The sequence below is a fragment of the Mauremys mutica genome, chromosome 4, assembly GCF_020497125.1.
Source record: "Mauremys mutica isolate MM-2020 ecotype Southern chromosome 4, ASM2049712v1, whole genome shotgun sequence".
Taxonomy (NCBI): Eukaryota; Metazoa; Chordata; order Testudines; family Geoemydidae; genus Mauremys; species Mauremys mutica.
This window is the reverse complement of record NC_059075.1, coordinates 92,966,861-92,988,209: the sequence shown is the minus strand read 5'-3', so window position 1 is coordinate 92,988,209 and position 21,349 is coordinate 92,966,861. Positions and strand designations below refer to the sequence as shown.

General features: G+C 39.5%; 1 protein-coding gene across 1 annotated transcript in view; it reads right to left on the bottom strand.

The window, feature by feature from the left end:
• The window catches only part of KIAA1549L (KIAA1549 like), a 224,026-nt gene that overhangs the window by 56,284 nt on the left and 146,393 nt on the right, over window positions 1-21,349 (bottom strand). The window contains exons 7-11 of the mRNA XM_045012725.1: window positions 16,976-17,035; window positions 15,330-15,481; window positions 13,591-13,762; window positions 10,489-10,652; window positions 4,212-4,402 (exon numbers count right to left, since the gene is read on the bottom strand). Of these exons, the coding sequence (XP_044868660.1) occupies window positions 4,212-4,402; window positions 10,489-10,652; window positions 13,591-13,762; window positions 15,330-15,481; window positions 16,976-17,035 (739 nt within the window). The remainder of the gene's footprint in view (window positions 1-4,211; window positions 4,403-10,488; window positions 10,653-13,590; window positions 13,763-15,329; window positions 15,482-16,975; window positions 17,036-21,349) is intronic.

Here is a 21,349-nt window from a genome sequence, read left to right as displayed (position 1 = left end):
AAGAACTTTCTTGGGGCCAGTCCCTGAATGTAGAATGAATTGCCCCATCACAAACCTCACCACCTTCTGCTCCAAGGTGCTTTTCTTTGACCTTGCCTTCTAACACATATCAACGTGTGGTTTTTATTATTTAAATATAAATTTTAAACCCTGCAAAAACAAGACACTCCACTGCATATGCTTCTATCCCTGGGGAGAGGATGAGAGAACAAACGACATATGACAGATGTGTAGTCACGCTGTTTAATGCACTACTGGAAAACGCTCAGATACTGTGGTGATGAGCATGATAAAAGAACCGTTACAGAATAGATATAATATACTTAGACCGAGTACCACATGACATTTAAAAATACATCAATGCAAGGTTAGTTTTAGAGATGTCATCACATCAATGACTGAATGTGATAAAAATTTAAATTACTAATTTATCTATAAAATAATCAAATGGGGGTGAATACTGTTTTTTTGTTGATTTTTACATGGTATGTTTACTTTAAAAAAAACACAAAATAAGAGTTGGCTAATATATTTGTCAGACTAGAAATAAAAGTTCACCTCTTATCTCTTCATAAATTATCAGTCACAGGCATGTGTCACTTGGGATGACCCAATATCTTTTTTGTCACACACAGCCAATCAGACCCCAACTCTTTATTTGGACTCCATGTACAATATGGAAGTGGGGTGGTGGGGTGACGTGGCAGAATACTGGGCAAGAACAAATCTTTGCGCTATTTCAGCTCCGTCAGAACAGTAGGACGGTCACAGGGATGTGTCACTGGGGGTAACTCATTTTGTCATGTACAGCCAGTCAAAACCCAGCTCCTTATTTGACTATTTAATTAAAGAACTAAGTAATTAGTAATTTGTTAACACATTCAGTAATTTTAATCTGATAAAGTTTAATTTTACATTAATGCATTTTTAAATAATATTGGCCTTTGAATAAGGAATCAGGAATAAGAAACCCATTTCAGCCTTGCTTTTGACAGCCATAATTCACAGACTCCTTTTCACCCTCTGAACACCACACTATTAAGCCAGTGCCACTTTCTGCTGACACTCCCAGTGAAACATCACTTACATAGCCACCTTCTTTGTCACTGTTTGCATTGCTTAATGCACTGAAGCTGCTAATGCCACAACCATGGACATGAGTGCAAGGGTGCTGGAACAATTTGCATAGGGAGGTGCTGAGAGCCACTGAACCAAACTGTTAACCCTGTATATGATGGAGACCACTTCAAGCCAGGGGGTCCTGCCGTACTCTCAGCACCCCTAGTTCCGGCACCTATGCATGGCTGGGGTCAGAAGTGTTGAAAAGGAGCATGCTCAGAAAGCATTCTCCCTACAGAGGGCACAAGGCGGCAGAATTACTCTGAGGCACTCTGACAATTTGGGTATCTGCCCTCACACAGAATTAATAAACTGTGCAATTATAAACTCTCTGTATCTTTACCAAACTGAAAACTTCACTTTGAAGGTGGGGGCTTGTTGCCTTCTCTATGGTCTCTGCCTCCAGGCTGGACCACATAAGTGTAGTGATACAGTACTGGCAACAGCTAATTGTTCAAGACTATCGGCACTCATAGAGGCCTTACTTGCAGAGAACAAAAGAGCAACTGCATCCTAAGGAAAAACTGTTCTTTTCAACTTCCCTCAACAGGGAGCTGGTGGATTTAGAGTGGAAATTCCCCAAGAAGCACATAGCATGTCTACACTACAGACCTCACAGTGACACAGCTGTGCTGCTGTAAGGTCTCCTGTGTAGCCACTCTATGCGAGCAGGAGAGAGCTCTCCCACCGGCATAATTAAACACCTCCAAGAGCGGCGGTAGCTATGTTGGCAGGAGAGTGTCTCCCACTGACATAGTGCTGTCCACACCGGCACTTTTGCCAGTGAAACTTTTGTCGGTCAGAGTGGTGGTTTTTTCACACCCCTAAGCAACAAAAGTTTTACCGACAAAACTGCTAGTGTAAGACATAGCCTAAGCAGGAGGTTTTAAAGAGGACTCATGGGGGAAGACAGGAAGGAAACATACAGGAAGTTAGGACAGGAGAAGGGAAGGGTACAGGCCAGCCAAGGTTTGAAGGAACCATGCTGCCAGTGGGAAGGGGGTAGGATCCAGACAAATAAATAAAGGGCAGCTGTCCTTGCAGGATCACTTCTGCCCCCACAGAGCTTCTAAGACTCCCCCTTTTAAAAAAGAAACTCATGCTTATTAAGCTGAAATTTCAAAGTTTCTTTCAAAGTTCAATTATAACAACAAAAAGTGTCTGTTCTGATCAGATAACAGCCACTTTGTGAAAATCTGATACATGACCTTTCCAGTTTGTGAATTGGCCTGGAATGAAATTGCAAGTATCTCAGATGGTCATGTAATATTTTTCATTTTCAAAAGCCACTAAACAAAGTTCCCCTGTCACCTATCAAAGATCACAAAGAGCCAAATCCTGCTCACTGTACTTATACCAGTTACCCCACTGGAGTCAATAGGCCTACCCGTGTAAGATGAGCTACATTTGCCCAGAAAGGCATTACAGCAGTACTGTACTGTGTATTCAACCCACCTGACAGTGGGTTTTCCAGTGAATTCCTGAATCAGTAAAAGCTTACTGAATTGCTTTAGGAATGCAGAGATTTATTACAAAAGGATTTTGGAGAGACAGGGTGAGCGAGGGAATACCTTCTATTGGGCCAACATCTGCTGCTGATAGAGACAAGCTTTGAGCTTACACAGAGCTCTGCTTCAAGTGGATTTTGCATATACCCAAAGCAATTAATGGATTTTTTTTGTATTAATAGGGAGAATTAAACTCTGTGTGTGTGTTTACACAAGGGCGAGAGTCAGGAATCAAAGAGGCTTGAAAAACATCTTTAAAGAACAGCTCCTGATGAGACTTATCTTTTAGGAGCATAGCAGCAGCACCTACAGCTGTTACAATGATAATCTCCTGTGTGGCATTGTGTCAGAGAATTGAAGACTTTAAAAAGGACAAGTACCACTGAGTTCATATGAATTGGACAACCTGACTCCTGTGCTCTGCAACAAACACAATGATCTGTACATAGCCTACCTCATACATCATTGACTCTAAAATCCGATAGGATTTTAGATTAGAAGAGCAAACTAATCCTAGGAACCAAGAAGGGCTTTTTTAACTAGTTTTTTCTGTTTCCTATGTATACTATCTCTGAGTAGCCTACTCCCAGATAATCTATTATATAGGAGACAATTACCAAAGCGAACATGTTAACATACCTTTTTCTCTGTATGTTAAAGACAGAAACTTCTAAGTTTTCTAAGTCATGCTAAATTTTCTAGGTGTTTCTGACTAAGCAAATCTGGTAGAGTGCATTGGTAAGTATAAAATAAGATGAATAAACTGAGATTTACTTTCCTACAAAGCTGCTCTGCACAAACCAAATAACCTCCCTTTAAGCAAAGACTAAAAAGCAAGGATTTTATAACTCCAATGAAATTGATATTAACTCTAGCCTTTATTGTCACTGCTAAAATAACAGATCTATGTTTACTCTATTCCCTTCAGTAGAAAACTTCAACATCAAAAATTCTCATATTCTTCACTTGTAACATAAATTTAAGTGACCCCACTCATTCACTGTGAAGGAATATGAGAAATATCTAATTTCACCTCATTTTTCAAGCACTCCATTGGATTGGAATACTGGATACTCATTGTGTTGTTGTTGCATGTGCTCTGGACTCTGACATATAATATTATTTAAGCATTGTTTGGGGTTCTGTTCAGCCTTTAATAAAGATATGGGAGCAGATCCTGAGTGGTATAAATTGTCAATGTAGCTATACCAATTTACATCAACTGAGTATCTGTCCTATTGTCCATTTGTAAAATTCACATCCAGGTTCAGATTGAGCCTTTCCAAACTTCAGATTCAGGGTTTTGGTTCAGACCCATCACTAGCTAATATGTTGTCCATTTTCCACTCATCTCTTTAACTAGTTACACATTTGAAAATGTCTGCTAAAGCTTCACTGTATATTATCCTACTTTCTTTAGCAATCTCACATATATGGTGCAAAACATTATCATATGCCAGGCACTTTTGCAGAGGAACCAGATGCTGCGGGCACTGCATGGGTGTCAACCCCACGGTTGTTTCATCAACAGCCAGCAGCATCCAACCCATTCCAGCCTTCAGCTGAAGTTTGTTCAGTGCATACCTTTTTCTTGTTTCATTGGACTTGGCAGTTTTAATGGTGCTCCCATCCTGAGCAATGTCTCTCTCCTGGGAGGCAGGAGCATCTCTAACTGGAAGTGGTAGCACTACAGTCTCCTGAGTCACAGGTAAAACCTCATCTTCAGCTCCCTGCTGACCTAAATGCTGCTTGGCATAGTCAAAACCTTGTACTGGCTGCAGAGAAGGAAAAAACAAAAACCGTGGGATTCCAACATGCATTATATGTTAATACAATATATTTTGCTATTACCTATTAGCATGCTGCATCACTGCCAATTATCTATATTACGGTTATGGCTGCAACTTTTAATTGTAGCACGTACACTTAATTATATGTGCTACAATTAAAAGTTGCAACCATAACCGTAATTTAGATAATTGGCAGTGATGCAGCATGCTAATCAGACTTTTATTCAATGTGTTTTAAACCATTAATGGATATTAAATTGTCCTTGTTTTTAGTAAGATAATTGAGAAGTCAGAACTGAAAGTAAAAAAGAAAGAGGAAAAGAGGAACAAATATAACAGAGGTTTCATATCCATTAGCAAAATAAAGATGTCATTTTTTCTTGGATACATGTGGTTGACAGAATTCTATAAACGTATATGAAAGCACATTGAATGATGAGATGATAGTGCTTTTTTTGTTCCCTGAACAATTCAATTTTACCCTCACTGTACCCCTAAAACATGCCCAGTGACATTCCAGTAAATAAGACGTCAAAATTATAAGCCTGGTGCTTGAAAAGGCTCCTTCAGGCTCTTCTGATGTTACTGAACATTTGAGTTATTCTGGAAAAATATCCACCCAGATTTGAACTTTACAGTTGGACCAAAATAGTGTGTTATCCACAGTATCTTCTGCTTTGTATAAACATTTGTTCCACTTCTGTCCCTTATGGCAATAAACTAGAGACATATTTTGTAGGTATCTGAGTTGGAAATTTTTGCCATCTCTAAGAAAAGATCACTTTCATTCTGTTGAAGGTGGTTTGTCACATTTCAGTCTCCTACTTAACAATAATGATGATTTTTTTTAAGACACATTGACGGTGATATTCATCTGATAAGCAGCTCCAGCAGAAGTGCACTAAGGAGATACTAAATGGACTAGCATTGATCTGGACCAACAAAGTCTCAGCACATTATAGCAGCGAAGCTTACACCATATCAGAAATGCTGGCCCCATTAACAACCATTGCTCGCAAAGGACAATGCTATCTCCCCCGTTGGGAGCTTTATATCTTCCCAACACTCTGAAGGGAAAGTACCAAAAAAGATGCCATTAGATCAACTTCAAGGGGGGAGGGAATGAAAAAAAGGGCAATAAAGTCATATGAAGGACAGCTAGGGAGAAATACCATAAGCCATCCTAGACTCTAATAAACTGAGAAAAATTAATGGTTTAAACTATTCATTATATATGTTAATTGTTAGCAGAGACCATCCTATTATTCTGTAAAAGGGGTAATAAAACAGAAAAGCTGGTACCAGACTGGTTAACAGACATTACCATCCCCCCTCAAAAATGGATCAATATGTTACAAGGTATACTTTAGTCTTTAAAAAAAGGCAAGAATCAGCAAACCAATATTTTGACATAACTCAAGAGTGGCGTAACCATGATCTGATTCCAACAATGCTATATCTAATTATTTTGAGTTTTTACTTATCCCTCTCCCCCAATGACAAAACTGTGTTAAAGGAAGACTTGGAGAAACCATTCTCATTAGCTGATATACTGTACTAAACAACAACATTTGATCTTGGAACTCTGCTTTGTAAAAGCTCCCATGAGCAGATGGCTTTAGCACCCCAAAATAAATTGACAAGACTCAGATCCATTATAATGATTTACTCTGCACTGCAAGGAAAAAGATATTATCTGGCAAGATTTCTCAGAAAGATCTAATGAGTGGAATTTGGGTAAGGCTGTTAAAATGATATTTGAACACAACTGCTCAGGTAATTTCTTATATTGGCTGGATGAGACTAGAACGAATGGTATGGGTTGCAGCTGACATTTGTTTCTTCGGAATTAGGGCTGGCTGGAAAATGGAAATCCCTTCCTGTGAAAAAATTTCACATTTTTGAATATTTTTATACTGAATCAGTACACAAATACTTAAGAATTTGAAAATTTTCCCACAGGAAAGGATTTTCAGAAAGATTCCATTTGGGGAGAATTGAAACCGAATTTTTCAGCTTGCTATCTGCCTACATGAAGGCTCTTGTAAATTTCACTTTCTCCTGCTGGAGACTGTGTCTAGGCTCTCTGCCTTCCCCTTAGCCCAGCTGAAGCTCCCCAGATGCATATACATAAGTCATCATTTCAATTTTCCCAATAAAAAAACAATTTTTATAGCAAGATTGAAGTTCTCATAGAAAATTTTGTTTTTGCGGAAAGGACATTTTTGGTCAGAAAATCATTGTTGGAAGATTCCTGGCCAGCTCTATTGGAATGGGGATGTAAAAGCTGATAAATACCAGCATGACCATGTATACTCTGCTTCAGCCGATTTTATTTTTTTTCTTGTATGCTCTCTACAAATGAATGGTTGCTCTCTCTGAGGGCCTAGAGTATTTGCATTTGCTTGAGAGACTTAGACTGTGGATTTTATCTATATTTATCTACTGGCTTATTGTTCCTTTAAAAAATAAAGAGAAAAAAATGGTGACAGACTATACAATAAGATTATGGCTTTTAAAGGCATGCTATGAATTAGAACTGAAGAGATGCAGAAAAAGAAATTAATATCTGCCAAAAAAACCCATAAACAAATGTAGCATTTAAAGACTATTAAAACAAATCCCCATCCATTCATTTACTCACTGCTCCAAAAGTCCCTCATTCCTCAGTTTATACTTTTTATTTTGGAACTAGTACGTTCTTTGAAACAAATGGTAACGGTGCCTTTTTCCTGAAACTCAGCACACAGGTTGTCAGCTATTAAATCAATCCAGACTGGCAATAGGATTTAACACAACTCCAAAGAAGGATGCTATAAACTACACTGTTTATGAGCAGCTAATCTTTTCTAACTTCATTTATTTTTTCATCCTTCAATAAGTTACAATAAAGGTGCTTCCTATATTACCATGCTGAAGCAAGAATCCTGCTTTTACAGCGAATACCAGTGTAACAGGCTGACAGGCAGACAAATGTCTCCTCATGGCCGGGGGCGCTCTGCAGGCAAACTGCCGCACTTTCCCTCTCATGGGGCTCCTCAATAGCTCACACAGTCATATTATTTTAAAGCATTCCCCTTCCAAAGGGCACCCAGTTTATTCACTCCATACACACATGAATACTCCATGCCAGCTTCGTCCAGCTGGCCATTGGTTCCACAGTTCAAACAAACAGTTTTCTCCCCTTGCACCAGGAATCCCCAAGCCCTCCTTCCTGGAGTAGGGTTATAATCCCAATGGTCTCGCTCTCTGGGAACCAAGAGTCCTCAGGCCTCCTTCCCACAGCTGGGTTCAGTTCAGTCTCTCTCACTCCCTACAGGAACCAGTCTTGCTTCTGGCAGCTGCTTCCTCAAACCAGCTACGGCTTCCCAGACTTCTGTCCTGCCAGGGCCTCCCAGCAACCTAACTTGAGCGTCATCAGCTCTCACTTGAGCGCCCTCAGCCCTCTCCTTTATAAGAGGCCTGACTAAAGATCATATGACCAGTGAGTCAGATGACACATTCTCGCCTCCTGAAGAGGTGGGTTTAGCTTGTCATAGGTGGACAGAATACTATCTCCCCTTAAAGGGCCAACCACCCAGTGACACCTAGCCTATAGAATGATATTTAAATGTAAAAGTTTTTATTATCCTTCCACCATTTGTTCACTAATTTAATTCCATTCACACAGGAAGGATTCTGTGAAATGATGTAATAGGCAGCTGAAGAACTGCAGTGCCCCCATTAACAGTAGCAACAGGACTGCACCAATGAATAGGCAGCTCCACTCTGCTAGTTTTCCTTGACATAAGGCTTCTGAAATCAGATCACATAAAACTGCACCGCTAAAAAACTAAATAAAATGAATACAAAGGAGGGCTCTCCTCACAGAATTTTAATTTCCTTTATTTTAACGCAGAACAACCAAAAAGTACCAGAAACTCTGACTCTGATAAACAGATTTCAAACACAAAATATACAGAAGTGAGATTTCAAAACAGTTTCTTAAACTGGAAATATCTATTGCAACTCCATTTTTAAATGGATTTTGGCCTGGAAGGTTTGCAATAATCAAGTGATTTCAAGTACTTTTGTAATGAATTAAATTGTACATGTTTACTTTAAAATATACTATACATGTTACCATCAATCATTTGTATTGCAAGTTTTACATTTAAGATTCTGTAGTAATTATAGCACTGGTAATTATTCTTATGCCAAATAGGCTCAAACTCCAAGTCAGTTAAGATGAAAATATATTATTCTTCTTGAGATATGCTTATTTCATTATCTGCTAAAAATACATTTCTCAACACCATTTTAAGCAGAAACATCAACATCAGAGATGGGAAAGACTATTTAACCATCCGGTCAGTCTCCCTGCCAGTGCAGAATTATTACCTCTATCATCTGCCCAATCTACACCTTCCAACTGGAGCTGACAGAAACATTTCTGACAAGAGTTTTCCATCAGAAAATTTTGTCAAGAACGTGTCATTTAGATAAAATGTCCTTTTGAAAAAAATCAAAATGAAGCACTTTGATAAGGTTGAAACATTCCATTTTGACCTTATCAGAACGCTCAGAAAGCAAGCAGGTTTTTATCATTTCAGTCCCCTATCTGCAAAAAGAGGGAAGCCAACAAGGAGAGTGAAGGGACAGTGATGTGCACATGTGCTCATTAGCCTAAAAACACCTCACACAATCCTGGCTTTGGTGGGTTGCCCAGCCGAGAAGCTGAGATTTTAGTAATGTTGGAGCCCATCTAGGTAGGTTGGCAGCTTTTTCCACTATGGGGAGATACAGTACTTTACAACAGAATATGTACTTTATAGAAGGAAATTCAAACAGGGGACTTATCTGTCAGTGCCCCTATAATTTACACGGCTCATTAAGTAAAGGGGAAGTATAATTTCCTTAATTCCCTGTAAACTATATTTGCAAGAAGTACAAAAAAAGTAAAAGAAAAGAGTGGTGGTGTGTGGGGGGAAATGGTTGCCATTTCTGCATTACTAATTGGCTGGAACAGTTCTAATTTAGGACTAGATTCTCAGCTTCTGTCAAAGCAAAGAACTTTCACTAGTCAACTCTTATTAGTGCTAATGGGAACTGCTTAGCAGAAATTCTGTGCATAGAATTGAGAACATCTCTGTCACAGGGCAGGGCTTCTCCCCACTTCTAAACACTCACTACTAAGCCCAGTAAGAAGGTTTATTCTCTTAACAGAGTCAGGTAAACAAACAGAAAACAGTCTTTTACCTCACTCCTTTCTCTGCACAGCAACTAGACACCCATGTCTGACCCATGCCAGCCAACTCGGGCTTGAGGGACTTGGGCTGTGTCATTGCTATGTAGACTTCCCAGCTCAGGCTGGGGCCCAGGCTCTATGACCCTATGATGTGGGAGGGTTCCAGGGCTCTGCACAGGAGTTCACTCTGCTCCACTCCTCTCCACTCCACCATGGCTTGGCTTGGCTTCCCCAGAGACCGCCTGTCCCAATCACTCTATCTTCCATCTCACATTTCCTGCCCTATGGCAGCCCAAGGGTAGCCCAGCCCCCTTTATTGGCTAGATTGGGCTCACCTCTTCTTCCATAGGGAGCTGGGCTCAGTTCTTCTCACAGGGACCAGCTACACTGTGACAATCTACCTTAGAAACAGATCAAGGTTTGATTTTCCATTTTTATCTTTTGCTCCCCAATTGATAGAAGAGACAAATGCCATGGGTGAAGCATGCTTAGTCCTGTGGGAGGGAATACCATCTTCTGTATGGTTAGACAGAAGTTGTTATGGGGTCCAAGGAGAGTCCTGTGTCTAGATCTTCTAGGGAGGAAGGGTGATTGCTTTGGCAGAAGGTCTCAAGTGGGGGGGGAAGAAGCACAAAGCCAAGGGAAACTGAGGCATTGGTCTTTCATCTCACTCCAAGAAAAAGCAAACAGGTTCTATAACAGCTGAGGAAGTCCTAGCCTGAGTGTACTGACCACTTAAACTCTCAAATGTCCTTTAAACATGTTTAGGAAAGGATCTGAAGAATGAACACTGGGGAAAATTAATGAATGTGCTGAGACTACACATGCTTGAACAGACACTTACTTTAGCTCTCTGAGGCAGATTCATCATGGTGTCTGGTTTGAAATCATTCTTGTTCTTCCTGCACAGAACTGCTGTGATGATGATGATGATAACCGTAACCACAACAATGGGAGCCAGCACTGCTGCAATGATCCACAGGTTGTTTGGTGGGTTTTTCACCACAGCTGCAAAAAATTGCAAGCCAAAGAGAGTCAGTGTTCCACCATCAGTTGCTATGTAAAAGCAACAGAAGAACTAGCTGGGTACTTCCTTAAATGGTCTTCACATAACAATTAGTACAAAAAATTTATTATTTATAATAATTTGTTGGGATTTCTACAATACAAATAGATCAACAGACTTCTATGATCAGTCCCTGAGCTCTCTTCTCTCAAATTCCATGTTCCTAGTGATAGACAGCTGCAGAGCACTCCTCTGATTCCTGAGATCAAGAAGTTGGATGAGGTCTCACTCAAATGGCTCTTTCAAATTTTAAATAAAATAATGTTGAATGAAACAAGCCATAGGTGTTTTCCTAAAATAAAAAGCCAGCAAAGTTTGGACTCAGATAGTTTGTGTGTTAAAAATTTGTACATTGCACCCAGTCCGGCTCCTACAGAAGACATTGGTGCAGACTCACAGCTGCTATAAATTTCCATAGCTCCTTTGAAGCCAATGAATTTAAGACAACTCACACCAGCTAAGGATCTGGTTCATTGAGAGTTTTGCCATCGACATCAGCAGAACTGGTCCCTTTGTAGTGCTGCTGTTGTGCTATAGCTTTTTTTGGCAGTCACAGGACGGGCATCGCAAAGAGGACAAAATTTGGCACTTGAGGGGAGTGGAATATACGGGCTGGGAAAAATCATTTTCAGAAATATTGATAATTGCACCAGAATATGAATTATTTCCATGTATTACCATAGTGCCTAGGACAAACCCCACTATGCTAGGTGCTGTACATCACAGCACTAAAGCATATCTCACCTTATATTACTTGTTAGAACATGTTTACCTAGAGGGCACTCTAAGATTCCAAATTCCATTTTATTTGAGTAAATTGCCACTTAAATCTCTTAGCATATACATCTAATTAGTGTATATATTAAATATCCTGCTGTGAAATAAATGCACTTTTTTCTCATTTCATTTCTTTTTGCAAATGCATTTTGTTTCTTAATTTTGTTTGACTATTACATTATTAGGCTTAACCTGTATTCTGTATTTATCTTCCTATCTCACTGGCTCCTGGCATGGAAAAGGCAATTATGAAAATACTAGTGTGACATTTCTAACAGACTTACTCCACTTTCTATTTGACTTTACAGACTATACCAAGGACCAGATTCTGCAAAGTGATGCATGCCCTCAACTGCCACTGACTCCACTAGCTGTCAAAGGCACTTTGCACCTGGTAGCACCAAGTCCTAAATGTCTAGCATCTGACTACCAGGAATTATCACAGTATAACTAGCTAAAAGCCTGTCCGCGGCTTGATCCTGTCATCCTTGGACACGCAGACCTCCTTGGAAGTCAGTTGTAATTTTGATGTCCTGGAATAACGCAATCAGGTGCTGAAAGGCATATTTTTGCACAGAATCTAAACTGGAATAATATGTTTAATTAGATCTCAAAAAAGGAGTGTAGACTCTGAATTTTAACCAACAGTGTCCCTCTTAATAAGCAATGTTCACTACTTAATGACCTTAGGTCATTAAATTAATATCTTACTATGGGCTATTTTTTGGTTTGGGGTGTTTAAAACAAAGTCTTTAGTCCAAATTTTACCTAACAACATCCACTTTAATAACCAACTACCTCTGTGAGCAGCAAGCAATTGTAGAAGAGGTTTATATTCTGAGCACTGGAAAATGTGCAGTTCTTTCAGAAGAGTGTAGAGAGAAAGGGATGATCATGTGGTTCATAGAAAGGACTGAGACTCAAGAGATTTGGGTAAGTCACTTGCGACCTGAATCAATGCCCAATCAACAGGAGTCTTTCCACTGACTTCAATGGGCTTTGGCTCAGGCCCTTAATCTCTCTGTCTCAGTCCCTCATCTGTAAAACCAGGACAATAATATTTTTCCCTCCCTTGGTCTGTCTTGTCTACTCAGATTGTGAACTCTTTAGGACAGGGACTATCTCTCGCAATGTATCAGTGCAGCCCTATCACAATGGGGCTTCTCCAGGCACTAATATAAAACAAACAACAATGCATCAAAATGAAGAATTTGTAAAATATCTGTCATGTAATTACAAGGAAATACTTGTACTGTTCAAAATGAGGCAATGGGAATATTTTATTTTACTAGCAAGGTACTGGGATGCTTTGTCTCTTCCATTCAAATCATCCAATCTGAGACTCTTAGCTATCCAAGCTCATAATTTCATTTAATGATAATCTGTAAACTCTTGACTTCACCTTGTATGGAAATGGAATACGTACACCTACAGATGAGCAAGGCCTCCTTATAACACCATGCAAGTACAAGGTCAGGTCAGCTCAAATCTTGCAAATGCAATATAGTGACTCACACATCCATTTCAAGAGTTTAAAAGCATGTACAGAGGATAAGAGGACAGTATGTTTTTCTAATTTACAGCCATTTTAGCAGGAAAGGCACTTTGAAGCATTTTTATGGGAAACAACGTAATTTAGAATTTGAGGGAATGTAATTTATGCAAGCAGGGGTCAAAAATCTCTGTTGTCTGCTGAACAAAGACTGAAAATCAGTAATAGAGCGTGATCAAATCTAGGACCAAACACAGGATGTATCGTACTCACTGGAATTCATATTGCACCTCTTGAGCCATTTTTCTGACTTCATCTCATGCTTATAGCCAATATTTTAATCATTTGTTAAAATTATTTCTCCTTTTTCTATCAATTTGTAGCTTCTCTAATGTCAGTGCTTCCTCCAAACAGATGGAATGGCTATGCTTTCATACGCAGAAAGTGCCACCTGACTGAAGATTTTACTAAAACAACTGCATTTGAAATTATAGAGTGTGGGTTAATGAGCACGTCCCATAATTAATGTTGCATTTTGAATATTCATTCTGAGAAATGACAATAAATGTGATTAAAACTGGGGATTGAAAACTTAAGAAAAGGATTCTTACGATCAGCTTGTACTTGGATGACATAACCTAACGTCAAGGCCATCCTTTGAGAATCAACAGTACTCAACATTTTGGCAGCTGCAGTTCCCAGCAGAGGTTTCCCATTATATAACGTATAGTAAGTCAGTTCAGCGGGCTCCTTGGGTCCTGGAATACGCTGCATTTTTACCATCTTATAATAAAAGGAGAGAGAAAGAGACAGAAGCCATGTTTATATTGTAAAATTACTTAGATCCTGATTCTGCACAGAGCCACCTCCAGGCAGACCTCTGCATGTGTCAAGAATCCCATTAACATGCCACACAAATGCAACTCAGTGCAAAACTTCTTATAGGATTTCAGGCCCTTACATTGTTTCATAGCATTGCTTTGTTTACCAAGCATACAGCAGTCCTTCCTGACAACTTTTATAAGAATCTTTTAAAAATATTTCTAATTTGAAATCCCTAGACTAGAAAACAGAGGCAGTGAAAAAAAATAAGTAAAATAGCAAACAAAATGTCAACTCTTTTTGGGGTCTCTACAGTGTAGCCCTGTTGTCAACTTGCTTCTGTGTCATGAAAAAAGCAATTAAACCGAGAGAAATTTAAATGTGCTTTTATTTAAAATTACACTTTGCTGGTATTCTGTGGGTAATAAATCCTTGCACCCACCACAAGCAAACAAAAAGACCCTTTTGGGTTTGTTCTTTCATATTGGCAGAGGTTTGAAAGTGCACTTCATCTTTCCTGTGTTAAGTGGAGTTTTGCTAAATGTTTATAATCACATGAAAAAGAAAGGGATTTTTCTTTTTTGCTTTTGTTATGGACTCAATGTTTTCATATAACATTTTCCTAAGATTCACAATTTTATCAAATAAAGATGCCCCTCCCTTTTAATTGTTTCATATTGAAAACACAGAGAATTGTGGGGAAGATGTTTGCAATGCAAATACTAGAAAATAGTCATTTTTAAAAATATTTCACAGTAAGGGAAGTTTGGAGAAAGGTGCAGAAAACTGACAACTTAGCTTGTGAAATTTTGCAGGCTGAAAATTTTGAATTACATGAAAGTAGGGCAGCTGGCTAACTTTGGTGTTTAAACAAAATAAGCTCAGGTGGAATATACTGACTGGTAATTGAAATCTCATCAAAGAAAAGACAAAGGTCATTTCACAATGCAATATTCTGTCTTATTCAGTAGTAAAATGTTCAGGTTTCAGACCCTCATTTCAGAATGTGATCTGTGTTCCTGCATAGAACAAGGCTATATTAAAAAAAAACAAATAAAATTTAATTTTAAAAAATCCCTGACTGCTTTGCATAGGATCTCATCACAATGCATAAATCAGATACAACTTTTACTTATTGTGTCAGCCATATGAAAGAAGACCTACAGAAATCTCTTCACTTTTGAGAATATAGTAAAGCTCTTACTGAAGTTAATTTAACTACTAGACTCTTTCTACTAAAGTTTGCATGCTACATAAATATATAGTAAGCAGAGAGCAAAATATTTCCTACTGCAGAGCAACCACTGTTTATTTCCAAAGAGAAAAGAAACATGAAAACATGCCTGACTTTGGAAACAGAAACTCCTTTGAGATGACCTGCACAACTCTCACGCTGGTTTGGTAGTCATGAATAAGGATGTCCAAACTCATTCCAATTAACTATTTTGCACAACAATCCATGCAGTATCTATGCACCCAAAGCCTTTTTGAAATAGTATCTGGATACAACTTGTATCCTATTGATCACCTGCACAGTGTAGCTGCCCACGGTAGTAGCACGTTTAAATCGCCTTCCTTGTTGATGGGACATCACGAACAGTGGGGCCAACCGCTGCTCCATTAGTCTTGCAAAGCTTTGGTTGTTAAGTCCCAATAATGTAATGTCAACCCCTTGTATAACTGTGGAAATGGAGAAAATCTCATATCAGCAGATTGTGCATAGATGGATTAAATAATACATGCCTGCAACAGTGTATGTGACAAAGATGTACAAGCTAGCTTAGAAGAAAAACAACCCGATAACAAATTTACACACACTAAATAATTTCCATTTTGGGTATAACATGACTTTCTGTTTCCAGCCACTACACTGTTTTTCTCAGATAATCCATCAGCTACATTTTTACACACAGAGAATAAAATTCTCCAACAGTGTTCTCAGCTTTTTGGTTTACCAAAAGGTCTTTGAGTATCCCTACATCTACACCAAGCTTCAATGCAAAATAAAAGCAAACCCCTAAATGAAAAGCATAAGAACAGACAAGCCTCAAGAAGGTTATCAAAGGACAATAATATGCATTTGTCAGGTAAAGGGACAGTTTTTCATCCAAGGGTCTGTAAATCTGAAATTGAAATTCTACAGGATTCAGTTTATCAAAACATTGTGTTCTAGGGCACTGAATGGTTTGTGAATACACACGTTTGATTTAATAAAGTCCAGTAAATTGTAAAGCACATGCAGTTCACTTTACATAATTCATACTATTCACTGAAGTCATTTCAAAGCTTTAAAGGGCTTACCCTTGCAGTTGGAGTTATGTTTTCAAAAACTAGAATATCTATAGTATCCCACTGAAGTCAATGGGAGTTTTGTGTCTGCAAGACCTGGAGCATCAGGCTCATTGAATCTGATCCAAAGCCCTCGAAGGTCAGTGGGAGTCTTTCCATTGATTTCAATGGGCTTTGGATCAGGCCCGTGGTGAATTGTGATAATCTTTTACATAAGGGTAAGGCTTCATCTCAAAAACATCACAACATAGCATAAATAAGTTGAACAAGGATACCAAATCACAGGGGGTATACAATAGAATTTGATCCATTTCATGTAAGGTTCTTTTTATTTTCTCTTTTGAATTAATAGTAAGGATTCCAAGTACTGACACAATGATATTGTGAAATTTAGTTTTCTATTGGATCAAAGATGCCAAAAAAACTTTACTGGCCCATCTGTGACTTCTAAGTGTAAAAAAGATGCTCAGTAGGAGTGTGATATAGTGAATATGATTACACTGTAAATACAGCATTCTCTGCTGATGTACCAAAGTTATATGAAGTTCAGATTCAGAAACTCTTTTTTCCAGAGACAGCAAATGAGTCATCACAAACTTTGTTACATTCTACAAATATTCATTTTTTCTGGGCTTGAATCCAAACCTCTTTGAATTTCAGATTTAAATCCAAGACCTACATAAAGTACTAGACACAGGAGACTGCCACCACTGAAGCTGGCAAAAATCACAGCTGTGCCCGGGAGTAACCAAAATAGGTGGATAGTCCTGCTATATGCAAGGTGATTACTATTCATGTGACTACTATTCATTTTTGTGTGAAGTTACTCACTGATGTGTTTGCAGGACTGAGTCCTAACAATTCTCCTGAGACAGAAAAAAGTACCTGTAATCACCCAGTAGTCTCTAGTAGTTTCCGAGACATCGAGGTTTGGATACTCCAAAGCTTAAAAAAACAAATTAAAAATTACTTCATATTCCAACATTATACGTCTCAAAACACAGAAATTAACCAAGCCCTAGGAAATAAGGCTAAAGTGTGGCTCTGCCACAAGCCCCACGTATGGGGCAAAACATTAGTGTGCTGCCCAGGAGAAGACCTGGAGACACGCCGTGACTCCAAGGGTCACAGTCCACTTCCCGATTTGTCCCTTGCTTTGTGGGAGTGGGGCAGCGGTCAAAAGTACACTGTGCCAAGTCTATTCCTAGCACAACATACATGCCCCGGTGCAGCTGCGCCAGCTGGCATATTGGGAGGGGATGGAACCAAGGTACCTTCCATTCTAGAGACACCACCCTTGCTCTGAGACTTTTAGGGACATTTATGAAAAAATTAGGGAGGAATTATGGAGACTGCTTGGAGCAGCAGCAAGTGCCAAAGGTATGAGGCCAAACATACACAGGTGGCCTGGGGTAGCAGCTTGAACGCTTGTGGTACATTTTAGATGCATAGTAGAGGAATAACAGCAGTAAGCTGGAATAACATTTAGTAACATCAACTTCTGTGACCAGGAGTGACTATGATATTGGCCATATACTCATTCCTTTGCAAGCACTTCTGACACCATTTTGTGTGGGGGGTGGGGGTGGTGTTTTTGGCTGATTTTGTCCCTGGGTTGGGGCACTGATAAGAGGCAAGCTGTGACAAGTTTGAATGGGTTGGGGCATGGGATTCACTGCCCAAGCCACAGGCTGCATGTTGCGCTCTAACTACCCCGTGTGGACCTGCTGACATGCTTTAGATACCTATAGCATGTTAACATAGTCCAACAGGTCCACACGATTACGGAAAACTAGGGTGGGCTGGCACCTCTGCCATTCCATACCTCTTCCTGCTCACAACTGCAGGGTGGGGGAATGCAGACGCTCTACATAGGCTGCTCTTCCCACATGGGGAGCCTGTGTAAGGGATTAAGGGGACATTTAGTGCCTCCTTATTTCCCTGTGCATCTTTACAAGCCAGGACATAATTTGGTGCTAAATAAATAATAAAATAAACAAGGGTCTGATTCTCCTAGCCCTACTCAAATACACATTGAACAGAGCCCCACTCATCACATAGTCCCATTGAAACCAATGATTTCAGTAGGATTGCTCAAGGAGTAAGATACTATTTAACGTAAGGCTAGCAGAATCTGGTCATAAATAAACAATATATAAAAAGAATATATTTAATATATGTATCAAATATATCTGTTTGTGTGTGAATTATAGATGAAACAAACAAAATGACTCTAATTCACATTGTCAAATTATATGGCATCAAACATTCAGAGTATGATGTTAATATACCACCATTCATAGTATTATGCTGAAATTTACTAGATGGCTGTGAGAAACTCATGTTTTACATTTTGACCCTCTTGCACTTTTACATCTCAAATGTGCCTTATAATGTGAAATTCGTTAGCAATTAATTCACAATCTAGATCTGCAGTTTTTTCATTAAAAGGGAAAATGTGGAAAGGATTTAATCTATGGCATACAGCAGCTTTAGTTACTGTAGAATTTTAGAAAATAAAATAAAGTGATTTGAAATATTAAACTTTGCAAAGCATCTGACTATACTCAGTAATTACTTTTTATAAGTAATTGTATCACCGCTTATTTTAGCTGTCTTCTTCCTCTTCGTATGGCTGATGTAAACGTATAATTTTACATTCAGATGGCTGATCCAGATAATTGTGTCAGGAGTAGTGGAGTGTATCGCTGTAATGCCTCCTTCGTATTTGTGAATCAGGCATTGAGTTGTTATATGTTCCATGGTCTGTTCTGGGTGACCACATTCGCACATCGGAGAGTTTTTAATTTTTCATTTGTGCAGCAAGTATCCACATCTGCCATGATTTATGCAGATGCCGTTCACGGTTACTTGGACTGTGCATATATATGATAACTCCTGAAGGCTCTGAAGGAACCATTACAGCCTTCCGGGAACTAATGAGTTCTCACAATGCTAGGAATAGTTACCTGGTAGACTGATACCATTATGGTGTCAGGTTAATAAGCACAAAACAATTTCCTAAGTAAATATTTACACAACGGTCAGTATCAGTCTGAGGTTATATATTTTGCATGCACAGCAGGGTCATCAGTCAGCTGCATACCTGTTGTGGACGGAATTTAACCAAGACCTGCAACGTCTCTTTGAAGCCATTACATGCTGTGCTACAGCAGCACTAGTTAAGGACTTGATCATGCCTACTAGGCACAGACCTGTGCTGGGGGCAGTGAGGAACTGCATTACCTCCTGGGGAGCTCTGGCAGCAGGGACGGCTCTACCATTTTTGCCGCCCCATCCAAAAAAAAAGCCGTCCGAACTGCCGAAGCAAAAAAAAAAAAAGCCGCCCAAACTGCCATGCTTCCTCCGCTGGTGCCTGGAGCTGGCCCTGTCTGGCAGGGATTCTGCCTCAGTGAGAGAATGCCTTCCAGAGGTCCCTTGCACATGAGGAACATGCCAACATGCCTGCTGCTATACTGCCTTTATGGAGGGCAGAATACTCCTCTCCCTTGCACACCAGTCCTGCTGTGGAAGTTGATTTGGAGAGTGGGCCAGGGCCTTCGTCCCAATCCCTCTGGGATCTCTCTGTGCACCAGAAGTAGCCCTAAATCTACAACAAGCACATGGAGTTGTGTCAGCCACACAAAGAGAACAGGCTCTTTGTGCATGACTCCCCTTTCACCTGCATAAAGTTCACAATCTGGAACTGATAAACATGTGAGCAGGCTGATGCTGTGAAACTGTCCCAAGATGGAATTGTCTCAGGCAGTCCGAGATGCAGTACAGTTAATGATGCAAAACTGTACAGTTTCAACCACAGCAATTCAGTTCCCTGCACTGCGATTGGTTGTGATGGGCTGATTTGTACAATCACAGTATGGTTATTTCTCAATGGCAATCCACTATGTGAATCCCTGTATCCTGAGTGACAGATGGCCATTCTACAAAGGCAGGCTTAGGCTGCGACTCCTGGCCTACTCGCATTGGTGAGTGAGCAGTTACTCATGCAAATGACTTCAAGGGGACTATTTGGAAGAGTACCTCATCATCAGTGTGAGAAAGGGGGTCAAAATATGGGTCTATATGGTTATTTCTCAATAAGGAAGAAAGGACCAAAAGGGTGATTTAACATTTCCCCAACTTCTCAAGTGTGACAACACTGTTTCATTAGGCCAGGAAATGTATTACTGTTTCTAAGGATTTTATCTTAAGATACAAACTCCAATAATTCAGAATTAGGAGCAAAAAGCTGTGCTTAGGCCTACCCTGTTAGGACTAGTTATTGCAACACATACAGAATGGAAAACAACACACTGAGAATCCCATGAAATGGATAAGTCTGATAGGCTGGGTCGAAGACAGTGTTTGAGCCTTATCATTGAATTTCTTGGCTACTGTAGGCTTAAGCCAGACCTTTATTGTTATTCCAACACATTCTTTAATATTTGAGAAGTGTATCATGAAGACTTAGGCATAGTAATATCAATTGGAACCTGCCCTCTTTTAACTCAAGACCACTATTACATATTAATGTTCCCCCATTGTGTCTTTGTCTCCATTTACACTGATCTTTTCCTGTGAATAGCAAACTCGTAATTATACTGAGCCTAATTTCACAGGCTGAATTTAAATGATCAAGCAAAAATCCTCATAGTCACCAATATTCTTGTGTCTTCACTCATTTTATGGAAATCAGAATATTACATGGGTCAAAGAGAATACATTCTCTGCATACTGCCCTGAGGCATGATTTTCACCGATTCACAGCATCCTTGCCTCATAATACAGCGAAATAAGAGGCTGCATAGCGTGAAATGAAAACTTCATCCTGAAATATTTAAACCTTGTTTGTGATTTAAAGAAATGTCTTGCGAAGTTAGCTTAAGACACTCAGAAAAGGCACCAAAGAGTTGTTTCAAATAGGTTTTTAAACACAGTTCTTCTGCTCTTCACTTCAAGGCCTTCACCCATTCCCCACTCTATTGGTTTCAAAAGCACCTAGATCTGTTGACATTCAGAGCACTACAAAGTTCATCTAATTCAACAGGCATTTGGGCTCTAATTCTGTTCCTAATATAATGGTACAGAATCAGGCCATTGGTGAGGGTGATGCTTGGTGATGCGGGGTAGAGAGAGAGCGAGGGATGTTTTGTTATGTTTTCTTGATTCAGTGCTGGCTTTATAGTTGTGTGAGATCTGCCACCGTTTTGCCACTGGGAGAGGGGTGGGGGGAGGAAGAAGTTTTATGCATTCTTATAC